We start from the raw sequence: 17,545 nt of genomic DNA, 5'->3' as shown, positions 1-17,545 counted from the left end.
CAGTCATACTGAGATCGATGCTGTTTCACTGAAGCGCCCAGCCGTTTCTATATTTGTCCCAAAGGGATCTTGCCAAACGCCAGTTGTCACAGGTTCCAAAGCAGTCCCGCCGTGCACTCTTGCTCTATCATTTATAACTTGAGCCCAGGCCAGATCTGTCTGTCGAATCTATTTTAACATGCAAAAGGCCAAGTGAATTTTGTTTTCTCAAACTAATGTCTGTCTTTTGATCAGATGTTCCAAAGCCCGGCATTCTTTGATCAGGTAATCCAGAGACTTGGCAAAGTTGAGAGGAGGGTGCTTCGCTTTCCGCGCCGCTTCATTTTTCTGCTGATTTGCTCTGAAGCGCGGATGTGCCATGTCTAATGTAGATTAACATTTCACTTGTACAATCAGCAGACAGAGCGGTTTTGAGGTTTTGCTAGATGGTGTCAGGGAAAAGACGAGCCATAGCTCATTATAAATGCTAAAGAGATGCACAAAAGACAGGAGTTCAGTATTTGTACTGGACTGAGTCCTTGGTATTCCTCACGCAAGGGGTCATGGTGTAGAAATGTCAGGCTCCTACCTGGAAAAAAAAACCTTTGTTGGCTATAAAATTGGCTTTGTCTCTAACGACTACAAGCGTTTCCCTTAATTAGGTTCCTTTCTTATCACTGCTCTTGTCTCCTGTAGGTGGTGTACAAGCGAGCGGACATGGCCATCGGTTCTCTGACTATCAATGAGGAGAGGTCAGAGGTTGTGGATTTCTCTGTGCCATTTGTGGAGACTGGGATCAGTGTCATGGTCTCCCGTAGCAACGGCACAGTTTCACCATCAGCTTTTTTAGGTAAGCGGCCATGTTTGTGGGAAACGCTAAGCTGATGTACGGAATCTAATCTAATTGTAAAGTGTCGAGCTTGCATAAAACACTGCAGTCTTTGGTTGCTGGTCCTTACATCGAGATTAGCTTTTATTTTTTCTCAGCCACTCGTCTCTTCTTAACTTTTACTTTCACTCCGTCAGCAGACTCAAGGCTCCAGTGGGAGAACAGTGTTATTGGCCTATAGACTGCATTGAGATGGTTATAAAAAAAAAGAAGAGAGAAACATTTTATGGACTTGTGGAGAACACTGGCTGTGATTTGTGATGAAAGCAGAGGGGGGGATGGAGGGGAACAATGAGAAGAGGGTAATGCTAATATTTGTTTTATTAAAACGTAAAGATTTATAACTGAATGGTTTTGTAAAAATGAATGTCATAAATGTAATACAGACTATTAAAAATCTGGACATTTAAAGTTATGGCGCAAGACCTAAAGTGTTACAGGTTCATGGTACATGGTTACAGGCTGCTCTTAGAGACTAAACGGTATTATACCATTATTGTATTGTCCATTGCCAACAATATCCCACTGAAGCCCCTTTGACGAATTACTCCCTGGAGTAACATGGTAACACCAGAACTTACTGTTTTAATTGCAGAGAAAACTCACCTCTTCAGAAATGCGATTGAAATAAGCAAAGATAGAAAAAACAACAATCATAATTCACCCCAATAAAAAGATTTAGGATTCATACTTTTAATTCTAATTTTCTTCTTCTTTCATTTTCTTCCATGACGTTAGATTTTCTTTTAAGTACGTAGATTCCACACAATGTGCCATGTTTTTCAAACAATGGCAATGACTGCTTTACAAAGAGGTTTACAAGTCTTCACTATGTTTTTGTGCATGTCCTCTTTTGTTTCCTGTCACAGAGCCCTACAGCCCAGCAGTGTGGGTGATGATGTTTGTCATGTGCCTGACCGTCGTGGCTGTGACTGTCTTCATCTTTGAGTTTTTCAGCCCTGTGGGCTACAACCGCAGTCTCCAAAATGGCAAGAGTGAGTGATGAGCCGTCTGTGTTTCTGCTCTGATGAGTTGGTCTTTAGAATAGAATGGAATATTTTACTAATCCTCCAACGCGTCCTGCAAAATCGTTTCAGGAAATCAAAGTCAAAATGTTTTTTTTAAGCATCATAATCATCATTTTTGTTTCGAACTGGAAGGCTTTCTTGCTCCTGTTCAGCTGTCACATTCCAAATTAACTTTAGATTATGGCTTTTATTAATATGCTGCCCTCAATCCTTAACTGCGAGTATGGCAAAAAGAAAATTATACATACAGTTTGTCGAACCGCGTCCAACTATTCTTGATATTGAAGCAGTCATTCATTATTCAGGAGCATAGTTTGTACCCCTGTGATATTCAGTATGCCTGACGCCTTGGTCGAATACCCAGCCAGCTCCCCTCTTTTACTGCATGATTGCTGCGTGCTACATAATTCTACCTTTCTGTCATCCTTTCATATATGCCCCTCATTCACTCTCATCTCTGCTCTTCCTTTCCTCTTTCCTCCCGCCGCGTGAACGTGTGTTAAAGCCCTCTGATTGATTTGCAACATGTGGTTTAATCATTTGTATGATCGTGCTTTAGCTGAATTGAAAGCTGCCATGCTTGAAATGTATAGTCACTCGCTTACCAGGTTCGGTGTCATATTGCATGCCAGTGTTTTTTTTTTTCTCCTTACATACTCTGAGAACCTTTTTTTTTACAGACCATTCAGGGAAGTTTATTTGAAATCAGGTGCTTCATCTGCAGTCACACACCGCTGGACACACTAGCTCCAATGCTTTCTGGCTAAAAGAAATAAAAAAAACCAACACATTACAGTCAAAAGACTTTCCTTCTCACCTTCTCTCTCTCTCTTTTTATGATTCTGGGCAGAGGCTGGAGGGTCCACTTTCACAATAGGAAAATCTGTGTGGCTTCTGTGGGCCATTGTCTTCAACAACTCTGTGCCGGTGGAGAACCCAAGAGGAACCACAAGCAAGATCATGGTGCTGATCTGGGCCTTCTTCGCTGTCATCTTTCTGGCCTCCTACACTGCTAACCTGGCTGCCTTCATGATCCAGGAGGAGTACATTGACACAGTGTCAGGACTCTCGGACAAGAAGGTACTTCACTTCTTGAATACTGATTAAGTGGGGAAAGCAGTAGGAGAATTAAAGTCTTAGAGTGAGCTAAATCCCATGCATTTGAATGTTAAATTGATTAAAGCACAGGAATTTACAAATGAATAAAATCTCATTTAACATGACTCAATTACCACAGTTGTTGAATACTTAAAAGACACTCTCCTAAATACTACTTTAAGTCCACAGACTGTTCTCGTTTCACAGATTTGACTGTGTTTGGAGTGTTGTGAGTTAGTCTGAGAAGTGGACAGAAATAGGTCAGACAGATTGGTGCACAGCCTGGTGTGTCTCATGCCCCTTCCGTCTCCCTCTCTCACCTCCCTTTGCTCTGGTAGTTTCAGCATCCCGAGGAGCAGTACCCACCTCTGAAGTTTGGCACGGTGCCCAACGGGAGCACAGAAAAAAACATCCGCTCCAACTACCCAGACATGCACCAGTACATGGGCAAATACAACCAGAGAGGAGTGGAGGACGCCATACTGAATCTGAAGACTGGGTCAGTTGGCTACAGCATGAGACTATACGTATATTATACTGCATCTCCGTGTTTTTGCACCTTTGTGTAGTTGAACTTCCTTTCAAGCATTCCTTTGCAACAGTACTCTTTATTTAATTCATTTTCTTCAATCCAATTGATCTTACGTATTTGATCTAACAAGTCAATTACAACAACCGACTAATTGTACCATTAAACAAATTATTTGCAAATGTAAAAGAAAAAGAAAATTATTACAAAGTTCTGGGCTAAGGCATCCTGTGGGGAGTTTGTAAGTTCTACCTGTGCATGCATGAGTTTTCTCTGGTGACCTGTCAGGAATGTACTCTTTCTTACTGAGTGCAGGAGTTGGCTTCAGACTCTCGGCAACTCTAACTTGAACAACGCAATATAAACAAATTGATGAATGGAGGGAAACCCTTACAAAGGCATACATGATACTTCCATTCAACCTTATATACTTATTTATGAATTTTGCACAATACGTGTTGTTTCAGAACAGCCCAAACTGTTTTTTTTTCTTCTCCCAAGTAGTAGGTCATTTTTTAAGAAGCAAGTACATTTAAATGATGGCTTTAGCCTGTCACAATTGCGCTATATCATTTAGATATTTTTTAACTAAACAAATCCACAGGTCTTCAACCTCTGGATCAATATATTAAGAAGCTCTGGCTTTCATTTTCAAATTTCCTCACAAACGCGACATGACCATTCTAAACTGACACTAAAAGCATTTCTCTCAGTTATTGTCACAGTCGCATCCTGGCATTCATTGAAAGCACAATGTCACAGCGAGGTTTTCGGTTGGTGGTCTTGCTCAGCAGATGGTGTCGCCCACCAGATGAATTTCCATTCCTGTGAGCAATTAAAAGACTTATCATCCGTTTGCATAATTGAAAGTTCATCCTTGACCTTGAGAAACAGCAGTTGGTATTTACAGAATATACACTACAATCTCACCTTATGCTTCATTTACTAAACAATTATTTGAACATCTATTTAAAATGCATTTATGTGTCGCTATCATTATAATTATGATGATTATTATTATAATCCATCTTCTATACACCTCCAGTCGCCCAGGATCGTGGGTGGTTGGAGACATTCCCAGTTGACTAGAGGCTCTGCTCTATCACAGGAAGCGCACACACACACACACACACACACACACACACACACACACACACACACACACACACACACACACACACACACACACACACACACACACACACACACACACACACACACACACACACACACACAGGGAAAACATGCAATCTCCACACAGAAAGGCCCTTGAGCCCAACACAGTCTCAAACCGAGGACATTGTCACAACGGGGTGAGAATGTTAACCATTACATTCTCGCCTCATCCTCAACATCATGACCAGTAATGATGTTGTTTGATATCAAGAATCATAAAATAAGAAACAGATGTGACGTGTTGGAATTGTTTTTTTGTAAATCCCATGGTCCATTATACAGAGCGACATTCCTTACAACTCTAACTAACATTTCACGTCTTTTGTCACACTTAATGCTTCTTTCACACGCAGATTCTCTCACCTTTACTGTACCTCTCTCTCTTTCTCTCTCTCCCTCTCTCTCTGCCTCTCCCTCCCTCCCTCTCTCTCTCTCTCTCTCTCTCCGCCTCTCTCCCTCCCTCCCTCTCTCTCTCTCTCTGCCTCTCTCTGCCTCTCTCTCCCTCCCTCTCTCCCTCTCTCTCCCTCCCTCTCTCCCTCTCTCTCCTCCTCTCTCCCTCTCTCTCTGCCTCTCTCCCTCTCTCTCTGCTATCTCCCGCCCCCACGCAGTGCAAGCAGCGCCTCCCTCTTCAGTTTTCTAGTAGAATCTCTATCACCCGTCATGTGTTGGATTATCCCAGTTAACTTTATCCTAAGCCTCTGTCATCATAACCCACCCCTCCATTGCCTTGACACCAAAATTATAACTCGCCGTTAAAACGTACAGAATGAGAAAGTCCTGCTTTCCACCTGCATTCTTTTTTTTTTAAATATGTCTCGGCGCTTATCTGGTGCTTTTACTCTCTGCTCAGCTGCCCTCTTAGGTTACTGATTCTTTTTCTTTTTTCTTCTCCTTTTTGGTCCATTCTTTCCTTTCCCAGTGCATTTTCTCAGTGTGTCTGTATTTAAACTTTATAATCCTCATCACTCTCTGGCTCTATTCCATGTCTTTTCCCCACTGAAGTGTGTAAATCTGCCCCCCTCCCCCCTCCCTCCCTGTCACTGTGCTCTTCGCAACGTATAAATCCCCATCTTCTTCGTCCCCTCCGCCACCTTCCCTCTCCTTTACACACACATCTCCCCGATCTCGGCTTTATTATATTCTCCTTGTGTTTTCACTCTTTTTGCCCAGCCTTATTTATTATTCCACCCTTTCTTTCTTTTTCCTGTCATGATTTAAGTTTTTATGCCCCCCTATCATTCTCTGTGCCTTGCCTGCCTCATATTTTCGCACCGCAACTCTCTTCCCAGGTACATTCCGGAAAAACACCTTTATATCACCTCCCCTGCCTCAGCCATTCTCTGTATACCTCTGCTGCTGCTCTCCCATTAAATGATGAATGAATTCTCCCTTGATCCCTTTACAGGAAACTGGATGCTTTTATTTATGATGCTGCAGTATTGAACTATATGGCCAGGAAGGACGAAGGTTGTAAGGTGAGGATGAACTCGCTTGTGAACGCCTCTTACACATTCCCACACATTAGACTCGAGTTTCCGCTTTTGTAAGTTTCTCAACATCTGAATGTTGTCCTCTTTCCAAGGTGATGACCATAGGCTCGGGGAAGGTTTTTGCCACCACAGGCTACGGTATCGCCCTGCACAAAAACTCACGTTGGAAACGTCCTCTTGACTTGGCTCTGTTGCAGCTGGTGGGAGATGGTAAGAACCACGGGGAAGGGAGGGGAGAAAAGAAACTAATTAGGACAATGAAGGGGCAAAGGGAAGGTTATGGGTAAAGTGATAGTGTTGAGAAATGAGCGACAAAGTAGCACCAGGGTTGGGAGGTGGATAGAGAACACAGGGGGTAGATGAATGAGAGGATGTTGAGTAGCAGATGTGGGGAATATAAGGTGAGAGCGATGGCTGGCAAGGGGTTTTGATTGTAACAGAGGGAATAATGTTGTCTAGGAGATGGCTGATGATGCTTTTAAAGCGATTTCCTGGTCTCTTTATTGTCTGGAAGAGAGACAAGGAATAGAAATGAGGTGAAAGCAAGGAGAATATTAATTGTTGGACTGTTTTATAGCAGAAATGACTGAATAGTGGCGGTGAATGTGAAGCCTGTTTGACTTTCTCCCGATCTCTTTTTCCTGCTCGAAAAGGCTTTAGTTGTGTGAGTCAGTGTTAAAAAAAAAAAAAAAAAAAAGTCAACTTGTGCGCTGACAGACTTACACTTATCACAGATTAGCTGAGACTGACACAGAAAGTAAAGGAATGTGAGAGGAAATACAACCTGAAAAATACCCTGAACATTGTGTGTTTGGAGGGGGGATAACATCCACTGAAACAAAAGAGAAAATAGATTGTATTATTAAATAATTGACAGCTATGAGAGCAATGTTAGTGTTCTGTCTGTCGTATGTGCTCACTTGTGTACAGGATTAACCAGCGATCGGACGGCTCCTTGTGTTTGACAGAGAGAGTCTGTTTTTAGAAATAGTTGTCAGTACACTAATTCTTGATTGTCATTTTACAAAGTCGCCACACACATTTATTGTCTCAATCGGATGTTGCTTTTGCTTGTCCTCATATTTTAAATCAGCTTTGCTTATGGCGTGGCGGACAAAACCCTTAGCCGTTTCTGGCACACAGAAACTTTCCCAGCTTACACACTGATAATGCCAATTTGGTGCCAAGATCTGTTAAATACGACTGGCGTCTGGAGCTGAATAGCTGGACCTGGAGAAGGCTGCGTGTGTGTGTGTGTGTGTGTGTGTGTGTGTGTGTGTGTGTGTGTGTGTGTGTGTGTGTGTGTGTGTGTGTGTGTGTGTGTGTGTGTGTGTGTGTGTGTGTGTGTGTGTGTGTGTGTGTGTGTGTGTGTGTGTGTGTGTGTGTGTGTGTGTGTGTGTGTGTGTGTGTGTGTGTGTGTGTCTGGATCTTTGTCTGTGTACAACCAAAACAGAAAACCCAGACAGCCTTGACATGCTATGTTTATTTCTTTTAATTCCTGGTAGACGCCCTTGTCCTCACTGCTGTTCTGTGCAACAAAACCCCTCAACATCAGCTGTGCACACTACACGGATGTGGTTCTGTGCTGGTGTTGAATGCTGAAGGTTGTAGTTGACGGCAGGCATTTTTTGGAGTGGATTACTAAGGAAGAGGATTAGTTTGTTTGGATGTAGAGAGAAGTAAACGGGGGGGAGCCTCGCTCACATTCAACATGCCCTTAAAGGCTGCATCTCCACAATCACCCTGCGGCTCAAGAACTCAGCATCACACCTTCAGCTGGGCTAAGGCATGTCACAGTGTTACATCAGTATTGTAGCAATGCTGTGTCGAGTCCCATCATTTTGCAATCGCGTTACGTGATAGAAGAGCACTGGAGATGTTAATCACTGCTTTCTTAACTCTGTTAGTGTGTCGTTCTCCTTGTTGCTGCCTCTGGTGATTCATAGCAGAGCTTCAAGAGATGGTCCATTGATCTCACTACAACTTGTTCCCTGATAAAGGCAAAACTGCGGAAGTAGCCGGATTTCTTTCCCCCTTATCAGATCCTTTTCTATTTTTTTTGCATAGTATCATAATTTTGATTTCAAGGATATATTATTCATTGAGTAGATATTAAAAATGTGAGAAGCTGGGTCAGTTCTTGGCTGGCAGAGTGTTTTTCTTTTCCTTTTTTTTTTAATTTTACCCAAGATCTTGCAAATGAACGCGGGGAGGTTTGTCATGTTGTGATAAAAGCACAGGATTGTACAGGTCATGGTTTACTGCTCAACAACTGTCTCTGGACATGTCTGGCATCTTGCCACATTTGGCATACTGCTAAAGCCTATGTTCATGCATATACTGGTACATTTACACGCACGCACGCACACACACACACACACAACACGCACACACGCACTCACACACACACAGAGGCATGCACAGTTTCCGTTATTAAATAGTGTCTTTGTAGTGCATGCCAGCTCCGTGTTTGCAGTGTTGCCAGCTCTACCTGACCCGACCTGCCAGGAACAACATAGGTGGAGTGTGAATTTGACACACCTGTCAGATTTGGCAGGCATGAGCTGGCTGTGACTGAAAAGTAGAGACAACTGCCATCACAAAGGTCTAAGGGGTGAAAAGAAATGGGCACAGCGATAACAGAGAGAGATTTAAAAGAGGGAGACGAAGAAGCACAAGATGAATCACCAGAAGTCAAATGGCAGCAACAGCAGGAGATGAGACTTAGGACTCAGAGAAAGGATTCAGCTGAGACTGGTGGAGTGGAAGTGGGAGAGGAGACTGCCTGTTTATCAGTAGCCTTTACTAAGACACTTGCTGTTTTCACATCAGGCTTCTGTTTGGGCGCACAGCTGCGACTGAAGGTCAATGACACCAATAAATCCTCCGTAGTGAGACTAGACTCTGAAGTAAAAAAAAAACAGACCTTGTGTGTCTTGGTGTATACAATACTGTGCAAAATCTTCATGGTGATATGGATGAAAAACCTGAAAGAGTGATTTAAGAATAATTCGCTAATGCAAATCAGAAAGTGAATTAGTCAGAGGCTATCAGCATTTGGTGTGACTACTCTTTGCATTCAAAGCAGTATCAGTCTTTCACAGTGGTTGTTTCAAAACATCACGGGGAACTGAGAATAGATATACTCTGATGTAGTAAGCTTCATAGTCTTGTCGCTTCATGTAAACCTTTTTATGTTTAACATCTAGGCTCTGTGGAAGCCACACCATCACTTGCAGGACTACCTTGTTCTTTAAATGGAGAATAGAGTTCTTAATAAACTCCTGGTGTTATATGATGGATAAGTAGTGTTATTTTACCCCAGCCTAGAGCTTTTGCACAGAACTGTATGGATACATGGGCAAACCTGAGACAAGGAGTTGTTTCCTGATTCTGCCAGCGTGCTGCCGTAGCACTGTGTCCATCTGTTGCTGTAACTGTAGGCCACGGCTGATTGGCTAATGATGTTCTACAGGAGACACATTATCCAGATCACACAGATGACTGGATCAGCTTCATCTAAGCTGCGCAAGCAGAGCTAATGATGGCGCAAATGGAAAGGCAAGAGCTTGAGTTTTCACAGATCAGTGTGGTGTTGCAAGATGTGTTACTTCTTTGCATTAAAGCCCTGCTCGACCATTTAATTTGAAATAGTTCAGAAGATGTAATCTACAGTTATTCAACCTACGCACATGGCTCTTGCAGTGCTGTTCATCCTGCTATTGTTTAAGGGTTACAAAATTCCTTCATGAGAAAGGTTCAACAAATGCTACGCCTGTTGAATCCTGAACTGCATCTTATGGCTGTCCATCAATGCAGTTAAACTCGCAACCCCTGCAGCTTTTCACAGGTTCAGAAGGGAAGCTCAAATCTGCCGGGTCAGTTAGATCATACCTGAAAAGGCAGAGTTGTGTATAAAGTGGTCTTGCCTGGTTCCTTGTAGGTTAATAGATGGGAATCTTGAATCCCCAAGAGCTTACCACCTTGATGGAGATTCTGACCATCCCTCCAGCACAATTAAATGATTATGATCTTTCACTTCCTATGTTTTGGTATTTTCCTTTCAGCTCTCTCTCTCTCTCGCTCTCTCTCTCTTTCTCACTCTCACTCACTCACTTTCTCATTCTCACTCTCACTCATACACTCTCTCACCCCCCCTCCATACATTTGCCTCTTCTCTAATCCGCCTCCAATTGGAGGAGTGGTCTACTGTTTGTCATAATGACACAATCTCAGCCTCTCGTTTGCCATCTCTGTTTCCCTTCTTCCAGCGAAGTCTAACACCCCCTTTCTGTCTCATTTCTCCTGACACGAGAAAGAATACTGTTCCCTCTCTTTCTTTATAACCCATTCTTCCTAACTCTCTCATTACCTCTTGCTCCCGCTTTCCCATGCTTGCTTGGTTTATCCAACCATCTGACAGTGGCTCCTGGTCTCTTTCTACTCCTCTGCTCATTTACTCTGGGTTACAATGTTGAGATTAGGTTGTCGATGCCATTTTACTTCTCAGGGCTGTTTCATTGTTTTGGACTCTCTGTCCCCCTATCTGTCTCAGTCTCCATTCGCTTTGTTACTTAGGAGCAGTGGTTTTTATTACTGACCTTTGACCTTCAGGAGTCACCTTGGATAATGTACAAACACCTTCAGACTTGTTATTTGTGATTAGTATTAGGATTTCAGTCTCCTTTTGTCTCCTATTACACCTGTCTGTCGACCTGTCTTCCTGTCTGTCCGCTTGCCTGCCTGCCTAAATGACCATCAGATATAAATCCTAGTCAACAGTAGCTGCGTTTACATGGTTACTTTTTTTGTCTATCAGATTAAATTCTTTCCGATTAAAGAATCAGATGTGTTTATGGTTTATGACATGTACATTCATGGTCACGTCATGACGTTAGGTGAACTTAGGTTAAAGTTCCGACTGTAGAAATTAACCCGGTGAACTGTTTACACGGACCATCATTGCATCAAAACCCAGACTACACCACCTCCTCCGATCCGATCAAAATGTCAATTGCATTATGCAAATAGGATCAGATTGAAGTGTTTATTTGGTGCAAAATTAATCGGATCAGCATTTATTTGGGTTAACTTCAGTCCATGTAACAACTAATGTACCTCACCTCATCTTATTAACCCATTATTGTTTGCAGATTTTTGTCTAACTTTCCTTTGTTGTTGGGGACTAAACACCTCTGCCGTTATTCTTTAAAATATTTTCTTGGATTTCTCCCTTCATCCTACTGTCCTACCCCCTTTTGACCAAATTCATTTCCCTATCCTCCCCGTTTCGAACCCTACTCATTCTCTTTCCAGATGAAATTGAGATGCTGGAGCGCCTTTGGCTGTCAGGTATCTGCCATAATGACAAAATTGAAGTGATGAGCAGTAAACTGGACATTGACAACATGGCTGGGGTCTTCTACATGCTGTTGGTGGCTATGGGCCTCAGTCTGCTGGTATTTGCTTGGGAACACTTAGTCTACTGGAAGCTGCGCCACTGCATGGCCACGAGTTCTGGCAAATTGGACTTCCTCTTAGCAATCAGCAGGGTAAGTAATTTTCTTTGTGAAGTTTTTCATCAACACACCAAATATTTTTTGTTCATTTTGTGTTCAAAATTTCATTTTGTTGCCATTCTGGATGTTGCATGTTTCACACATGTCCGCGGATACATTTTTAGATAACTACTGTAGTTTAGAGCTCCGTTCACATTTGAGCAATTCCTTGTTCCAAACCAAAGCTATAAAAAGGAAAGTTAGCAATCCATTCTATTCCACATACACAGTATGACATTGTAACAGCAGAATAAAAGATGTGAACAGAAAGCCTGTAGACCTCTGTGATGGAGTATTTTTGTGACATACCTTTCAGAACTACCACAACAATGCCACGTGCATGGCTAAATGAAATGCAGTGTATAGGATTGTTGTGGTGGTATTTTTACCAGCTGATATTCCACCTACAGTTTAAATGAAATAATGAATGAATGTAAACATCAACATAAATTTGTCCGTTGGAAAACCAAATTAAGCTCTACTGCAATGTTGGGCTTCATTTCTTGTGTTTAGCTATATGCAGACTTCAGTTGTACAGAACTATAGTTTCAATGGAAGTATACTATGGTTGCAACAGTTTCGGTGTGTGTGCTTGGTGCACACCAGAATCTGGATTGAAGTGTTCAGAGTGGAGCAAATATAAAACATTAATACAGCCCTCTAAGTTAGCTTTACTTGGACCAAACCATACAAGAGTGAACCTAACCTTAGTGACATCTGATGGTGAGGTTGCAGATTGCAACGTGCTGAATATTCCTCCACTCACCATCCTCTTTCATGAATGTAAATTAGATCCTAATGTAATTATAAAGGAAAAACAATTCGCTGTCTTGTCTAATAAAACCATTGTTTAAAGTACGACATCCTATTTTTGCAAATGAATCCCTATTAATAAAACCCATTTTTGTGTGCCTCTCAAAGTCCCAGGAAAGCAGTAGTAATTAGAATGCTGTGCACGTGTCCAAATGAACACATGTGTGAGCCTGTGTGTTCCTGCCTATGTGCGCCCTTATCCGTTACTGAGTCTAAGTGTTAGAAAGTCTGAGGTCTGGGGTCAATTCAATTCCACTCAGTCAATTCGGAAGATTAATTGAAATTCAATTCCGCTCACACCCAGGATATCCTGTTCCTTTGACAGTGACCTTGACAGAAACTACCCGCACCATATGCATGCGATTATTGTAGCTTTTCTGACAATTTAGTGTTTTTCTCTACTGGTGTTGTAATTTATGTATGCAATTTCATTAACCACACAATGCACAACTGTTCTATAAATAGTATTGGGTGTTTATCTGAAAACAGCAATCTTGCAGTTCTTTTGAAAACCGAAAGTTATTTGGATTGCTCTTTTATTATTTACATTCTTTTTCAGTCTGCTTTCTCGCTTCCTATCTTGCACAGACACATTGTGTCTCCTTTGCACTTAAACATCACATTTGCATCTTGTTACCATTTCTCGAGTCTTTTATTGCATCATCTTTAAACCACCATTTTTATTTTCAAAAATACTGTTCAGTTTTTATCATGGTGTTACTCACTTGGAAAGTGATTTTGTGCTTTGTGTTGGTTTCTTCTTTGTTTTAGGGCATGTATAGCTGCTGTAGCTTTGAGGATGAAACGGCGCCAGGTGGAGCTAAATCTTTGCCCACGCATCATCACACTGCAATGGTTACTGTTCCATCCCAGTCACATGTTGTCTCAACAACTATGTCAAACCCAACCATTGCCATGGCGCAACAGCAGCAACAGCCACAGCAGCAGCAACCACAGCCTGTCTACAAATCGCCTCTACCAGGCTCTCCTCCCACCGTGGTGCATTCTGGAACAACACTGGGTCCCTCCAACACCCCCATTGCAGGTGCACCCCTCCCTTGTTCCACCTTTCTGCCCCGGCCAGACCGCCGACTGGCAGTGGTGGATCGCTGGAGGCTGCCCAAATCTGCTACAACCACCAATCCAATGGCTGTAAGGGGGGCCATTACTGACATTGGACCTTTTGCTCAGAAAGTCCCACCAAATTGGGCTTCAACTGCTGGAGGGGGTGGGGGGCTTGATGGCTATAAAAGGTACTATGGTCCCATTGACCCTGAGGGACTGGGGCCCTGCATGGAGCAGCAGGCAGGGTCCCAGACCCCCAAGACTATGCCAAGGGGCCACCCCCAACCCCCTCCAGCCAGTGTGGCCTTCTATTCAGAGAAGGGCATGGACCACGGGGTGGGGAAGAGGGTGGTGGGAAGTGGCAACGGAGGTCAGGGGAAAGGGGCTGCTAAACCTTTGGGTACTCCCAGACTGCCTCCTAAGAGTCAGGCCCCTCTGCCTCCTACACCCCCGCTGCCACATCCCTCTCCCCCTCTCCCTTCATCCTTCTGGAGGAAGCGAAGGCCCAAGAAGCCCAAAGAGCCTGGAGGGCCACTGTATGAGAACATTCTGCCCTTGGGGCGGAGGGGAGGAGCACGAGATGGCGTGAGAGAGGGAGGAGGGAGGAGGGCACGCCCCCTCTCTCCCCCGCTCTCACTTCCAGTGCCAGTACCCCTCAGCCCCTCTTATACCCCACCTTCCCCTTCTGCATCCTTGCACTATACGTCCTCATCCTCTTCGTCAACCACGTCGTCCACATCCACGTCTTCATCTGCCTCGTCGTCTCGCTCCACCTCTCCCACCTACTCCTACAGCTCATCCAGGAGCACACGAGACAGGACTGGAGGGATGGATGGAGAGGATGATGATGATGATGAGGAGCTGACAGAAGAGTCAAGTCTCCTTTTAGGGAGAGGAAGAGAGAGGGAACGCTCAATCATCCGGCCTCGTTCCCTCAGTCACGGCCGCTTGCCACCACCCATACCCCCCAGGAAACCACGCACATCCTGGGGTGACAGAGAAAGAGAAAGAGAGAGGGAACGAGGGGGAAGCCAACTGTCGCAACTCCAAGAGTGGTGGGCGAGCTGGAGTGAAAGAGAGAGAAGTGGGGCGGGTGGAGAAGCTGACAGGCTAAAAAGGGAAAAGAAAAGAAGAAAAGAAAAAGAGAAAGAGAAGAAGAAAAAGAAAAAGAACAAAAAGAGGAAAAAGCGGGAAGAAAGAGAAAGAGAGCGGGAAAGAGAGAGAAAACGCAGAAAGGTGAAAAAGAAGAAGAAAAAGGCACTGAAGACTAAGAAGAGAAAGAAATCAACTGGAGGAAAGCGTTCTGAGCCAGAGGAGGGAGATGTAGAGCAAGAGAGGGAAGGAGAGGGAGAAGAAGACAGAGACGGTGGAATACAAGACTACTCTTCGTTTTCTGCCCAGTATCGGAGTGCGTTTGGGGAGAAGGGGCGGGATTCTTGGGAAGGTGAGAGGGATAGAGGCAGGAGGGAAGGGGAGGATGGCAATGACAGGGAAGATGAGGACAGCAGCAGAAGCAGGGAGAGGCGTCCCAAGTCCTCACATTCTCATTCCAGACATCGTACCCCTAGTAAGCGTTATCCCAACCTACACAAATTTCCTGCCTCTGTCAAATTTTGGGTGAATGGAAGAGGAGATAGCTCTAATACGCCTGCAACATCCCTCCACCCACTCCTTCCATCATCCAAGCGGCGAAGAAGTAGTGGGATAGAGAGAGATGATAGTGGTAGACTCGGCGAGCGCCGTCCTTTGTTAATGCATTACGAAAAAGAGAAAGCACAGACCAGAGAAGGACTATCCTTCCATGAGTGGGACTCAGAAGATGATGATGATGATGACGATGATGACGAGGAAGAAGAAGAAAGGGATAGGGTGAGGGAGGAAAGGGGAAGAAGGGCTGGTCGGGGAGCAGTCTCTGAATCAGAGAGGGACAGGGCAAGAGTAGACGATAGTTACTCAGATGAGGGCTCATCAGGGGAGTTTGGTCGTTTTGAGAGATACTGGGAGGGAGGACCTGGAGGGAGCAGCACTGGAATAGGAGGTATAGGTGGTGGAGGCTGGTTCTTTGGTACCTACCCCTCGAGAGAAAAAGGCGGCAGCATCAACAGCCGAGATGATTCCTTACTGGGAACTCGGGCTGAGGGATGGATTGGTACGGATTTTTGGGGATCAGGTCCGGGTGTCGGTTGGGGTTCGGGGGGAGGGAGTGGGGGTTTGGGTTCCCAGTGGCCACCACCCCCAGCAGCTTTCCCTCCACCTAGACGATACTGGTCAATGGACAAGATTCCTGTCAAGGGAGAAAAAAAGTGGAAAAGTGGAGGAGGGAAGAACAAAGGGCGATCTAGGGAAAGAGGGGAAGAAACAAGGGCAACAATGTGTTCCTGTAGCCTTTACCCACAACCCCATCCGTATCCACATCCTCACAACCGCTCACACACATCCCACTCCAAGAGAGGCACCACAGTGCTTTCCCATAGCCAGGAAGAGCTTCTCCCCCACTGCCACAGCTTCAGCGGGGGGTCTCGACCCAAGCCTTTGCCCCCTAAGCCAGATCCTAGTCAGGCCAAATCAGGCAGCCAGTCTAACCTCAGCCTCAGCACACAGCCCACAGACCATCCACCTCAGCCCTCGCCGTCGCCACCCCAGCAGCCATCCATGTCTCCCACCTCCCTCCCGATGCCCATCCCACCTCCTCCCTCATCATCTTCTGTGTCACCACCAGCAGGGGTAGGGATGGCCAGCCAGGCCCAGGCTCAGGCTTCAGCCAGTGCCAAACTCCAGTATCAGAGACTGCGCTCTGTGCCACAGCCACGGAGGTTCTACTCTCCCCACCTGCCACTCAAAGCCAAGAGCCTTTGCTCACGTCGAGGGTCGGCCCACTTCTCCAGCCTAGAGAGTGAGGTATGACAGGGGGAGAGGAGAGAGGGAGACGTGGGAGCGAGCACCACTGCTACCGAGAACCGTGGTGCCACGGCAGCTGGAGCCAGGGACAACACCAGAGATATGGCTGCCTTGGTGACCGTCGGTAATCAACTAGCAACCATCACTACAGGAACTGATGTGGACAGTAGTTCTTTTGCTAGCACGGCCATGTGTGACAACAACACAGCTGCCACCCGTTCCATTGTACGCGTTCTAGTGAGGGCGACTGTGAGACGCCACACCAGGGTGAGCTACATCCCTTTGGATGGTTCCCATGACGACGAGAGTGAAGGTGAGGCTGCTACACCGGGGACAGCAGCCCCAGAACTTCTCCTCTGCTCAGAGATGAGCTTTGTGATGTCATCTTCAGTTCTCCTACCCTCCCCGAGTAACAACTGTGGATAACAGTAGTCTCCAATCTGTGAGTAATGATGTCATGTCTGCACATATATACACACACACACACGCACACACACGCACACTGATAATATGCTCAAAACGTCTCCCTCCCTCTGGCTTTGAAAACACACCTCGGTGGGACGAGAAGACACCCACCTTCTCTGAAAAGATGCCAGTGTTTGGTCAATAGAGTCTGGCTCCCTATCCTCATTGGCTGTTGGCTTTTGAACTGGACCTGTGGACTGCTTCATGGTGATGGAGAGTACCCCTCTTCTTCCCCTTTTGTAAATCAATTGATATGAAAAGCAATGCAGTCACCTCTCTCATGCACTGCCTGATCACTCTTCACTGGGCAGTGAGGACAGTGCTACTTATTTGCCCTTTGACCTCATGACACCACCGACCCATCTAGCTCTGCCCCAGGACCATCTACGTGATGTCATATTTTACTAGAAACCCTTTTAACCAATCAGATTGAACAAGAAACTCTTGTCCTCTGCCCTGTCGGAGCTTGTCATGTCACTTCTGGTGCAACCAGAACTTGAACACAGTTGAAAATCAAAATATTTGAACAAAAAAACTGAACTTTAAAAAGAGAAGTA

At 44.9% G+C, this 17,545-nt stretch overlaps 1 protein-coding gene across 1 annotated transcript in view; it reads left to right on the top strand.

Annotated features, from left to right (window-relative positions):
• Nucleotides 1-16,529, top strand: part of grin2db (glutamate receptor, ionotropic, N-methyl D-aspartate 2D, b) — a gene marked incomplete at both ends in the record, with an annotated part of 34,600 nt that extends 18,071 nt beyond the window's left edge. The window contains 8 exons of the mRNA XM_080471661.1: nucleotides 676-829; nucleotides 1,738-1,863; nucleotides 2,747-2,976; nucleotides 3,333-3,493; nucleotides 6,105-6,174; nucleotides 6,282-6,399; nucleotides 11,506-11,741; nucleotides 13,332-16,529. Coding sequence (XP_080327787.1) covers nucleotides 676-829; nucleotides 1,738-1,863; nucleotides 2,747-2,976; nucleotides 3,333-3,493; nucleotides 6,105-6,174; nucleotides 6,282-6,399; nucleotides 11,506-11,741; nucleotides 13,332-16,529 — 4,293 coding nt within the window. The remainder of the gene's footprint in view (nucleotides 1-675; nucleotides 830-1,737; nucleotides 1,864-2,746; nucleotides 2,977-3,332; nucleotides 3,494-6,104; nucleotides 6,175-6,281; nucleotides 6,400-11,505; nucleotides 11,742-13,331) is intronic.
• Nucleotides 16,530-17,545: the final 1,016 nt, after the last annotated feature.

Source organism: Lipophrys pholis (genome assembly GCF_963383615.2).
Source record: "Lipophrys pholis genome assembly, chromosome: 9".
In the NCBI taxonomy this organism is placed as follows: Eukaryota; Metazoa; Chordata; class Actinopteri; order Blenniiformes; family Blenniidae; genus Lipophrys; species Lipophrys pholis.
The sequence above is the reverse complement of the archived record's forward strand: the minus strand, read 5'-3'. Positions and strand labels throughout refer to the sequence as shown.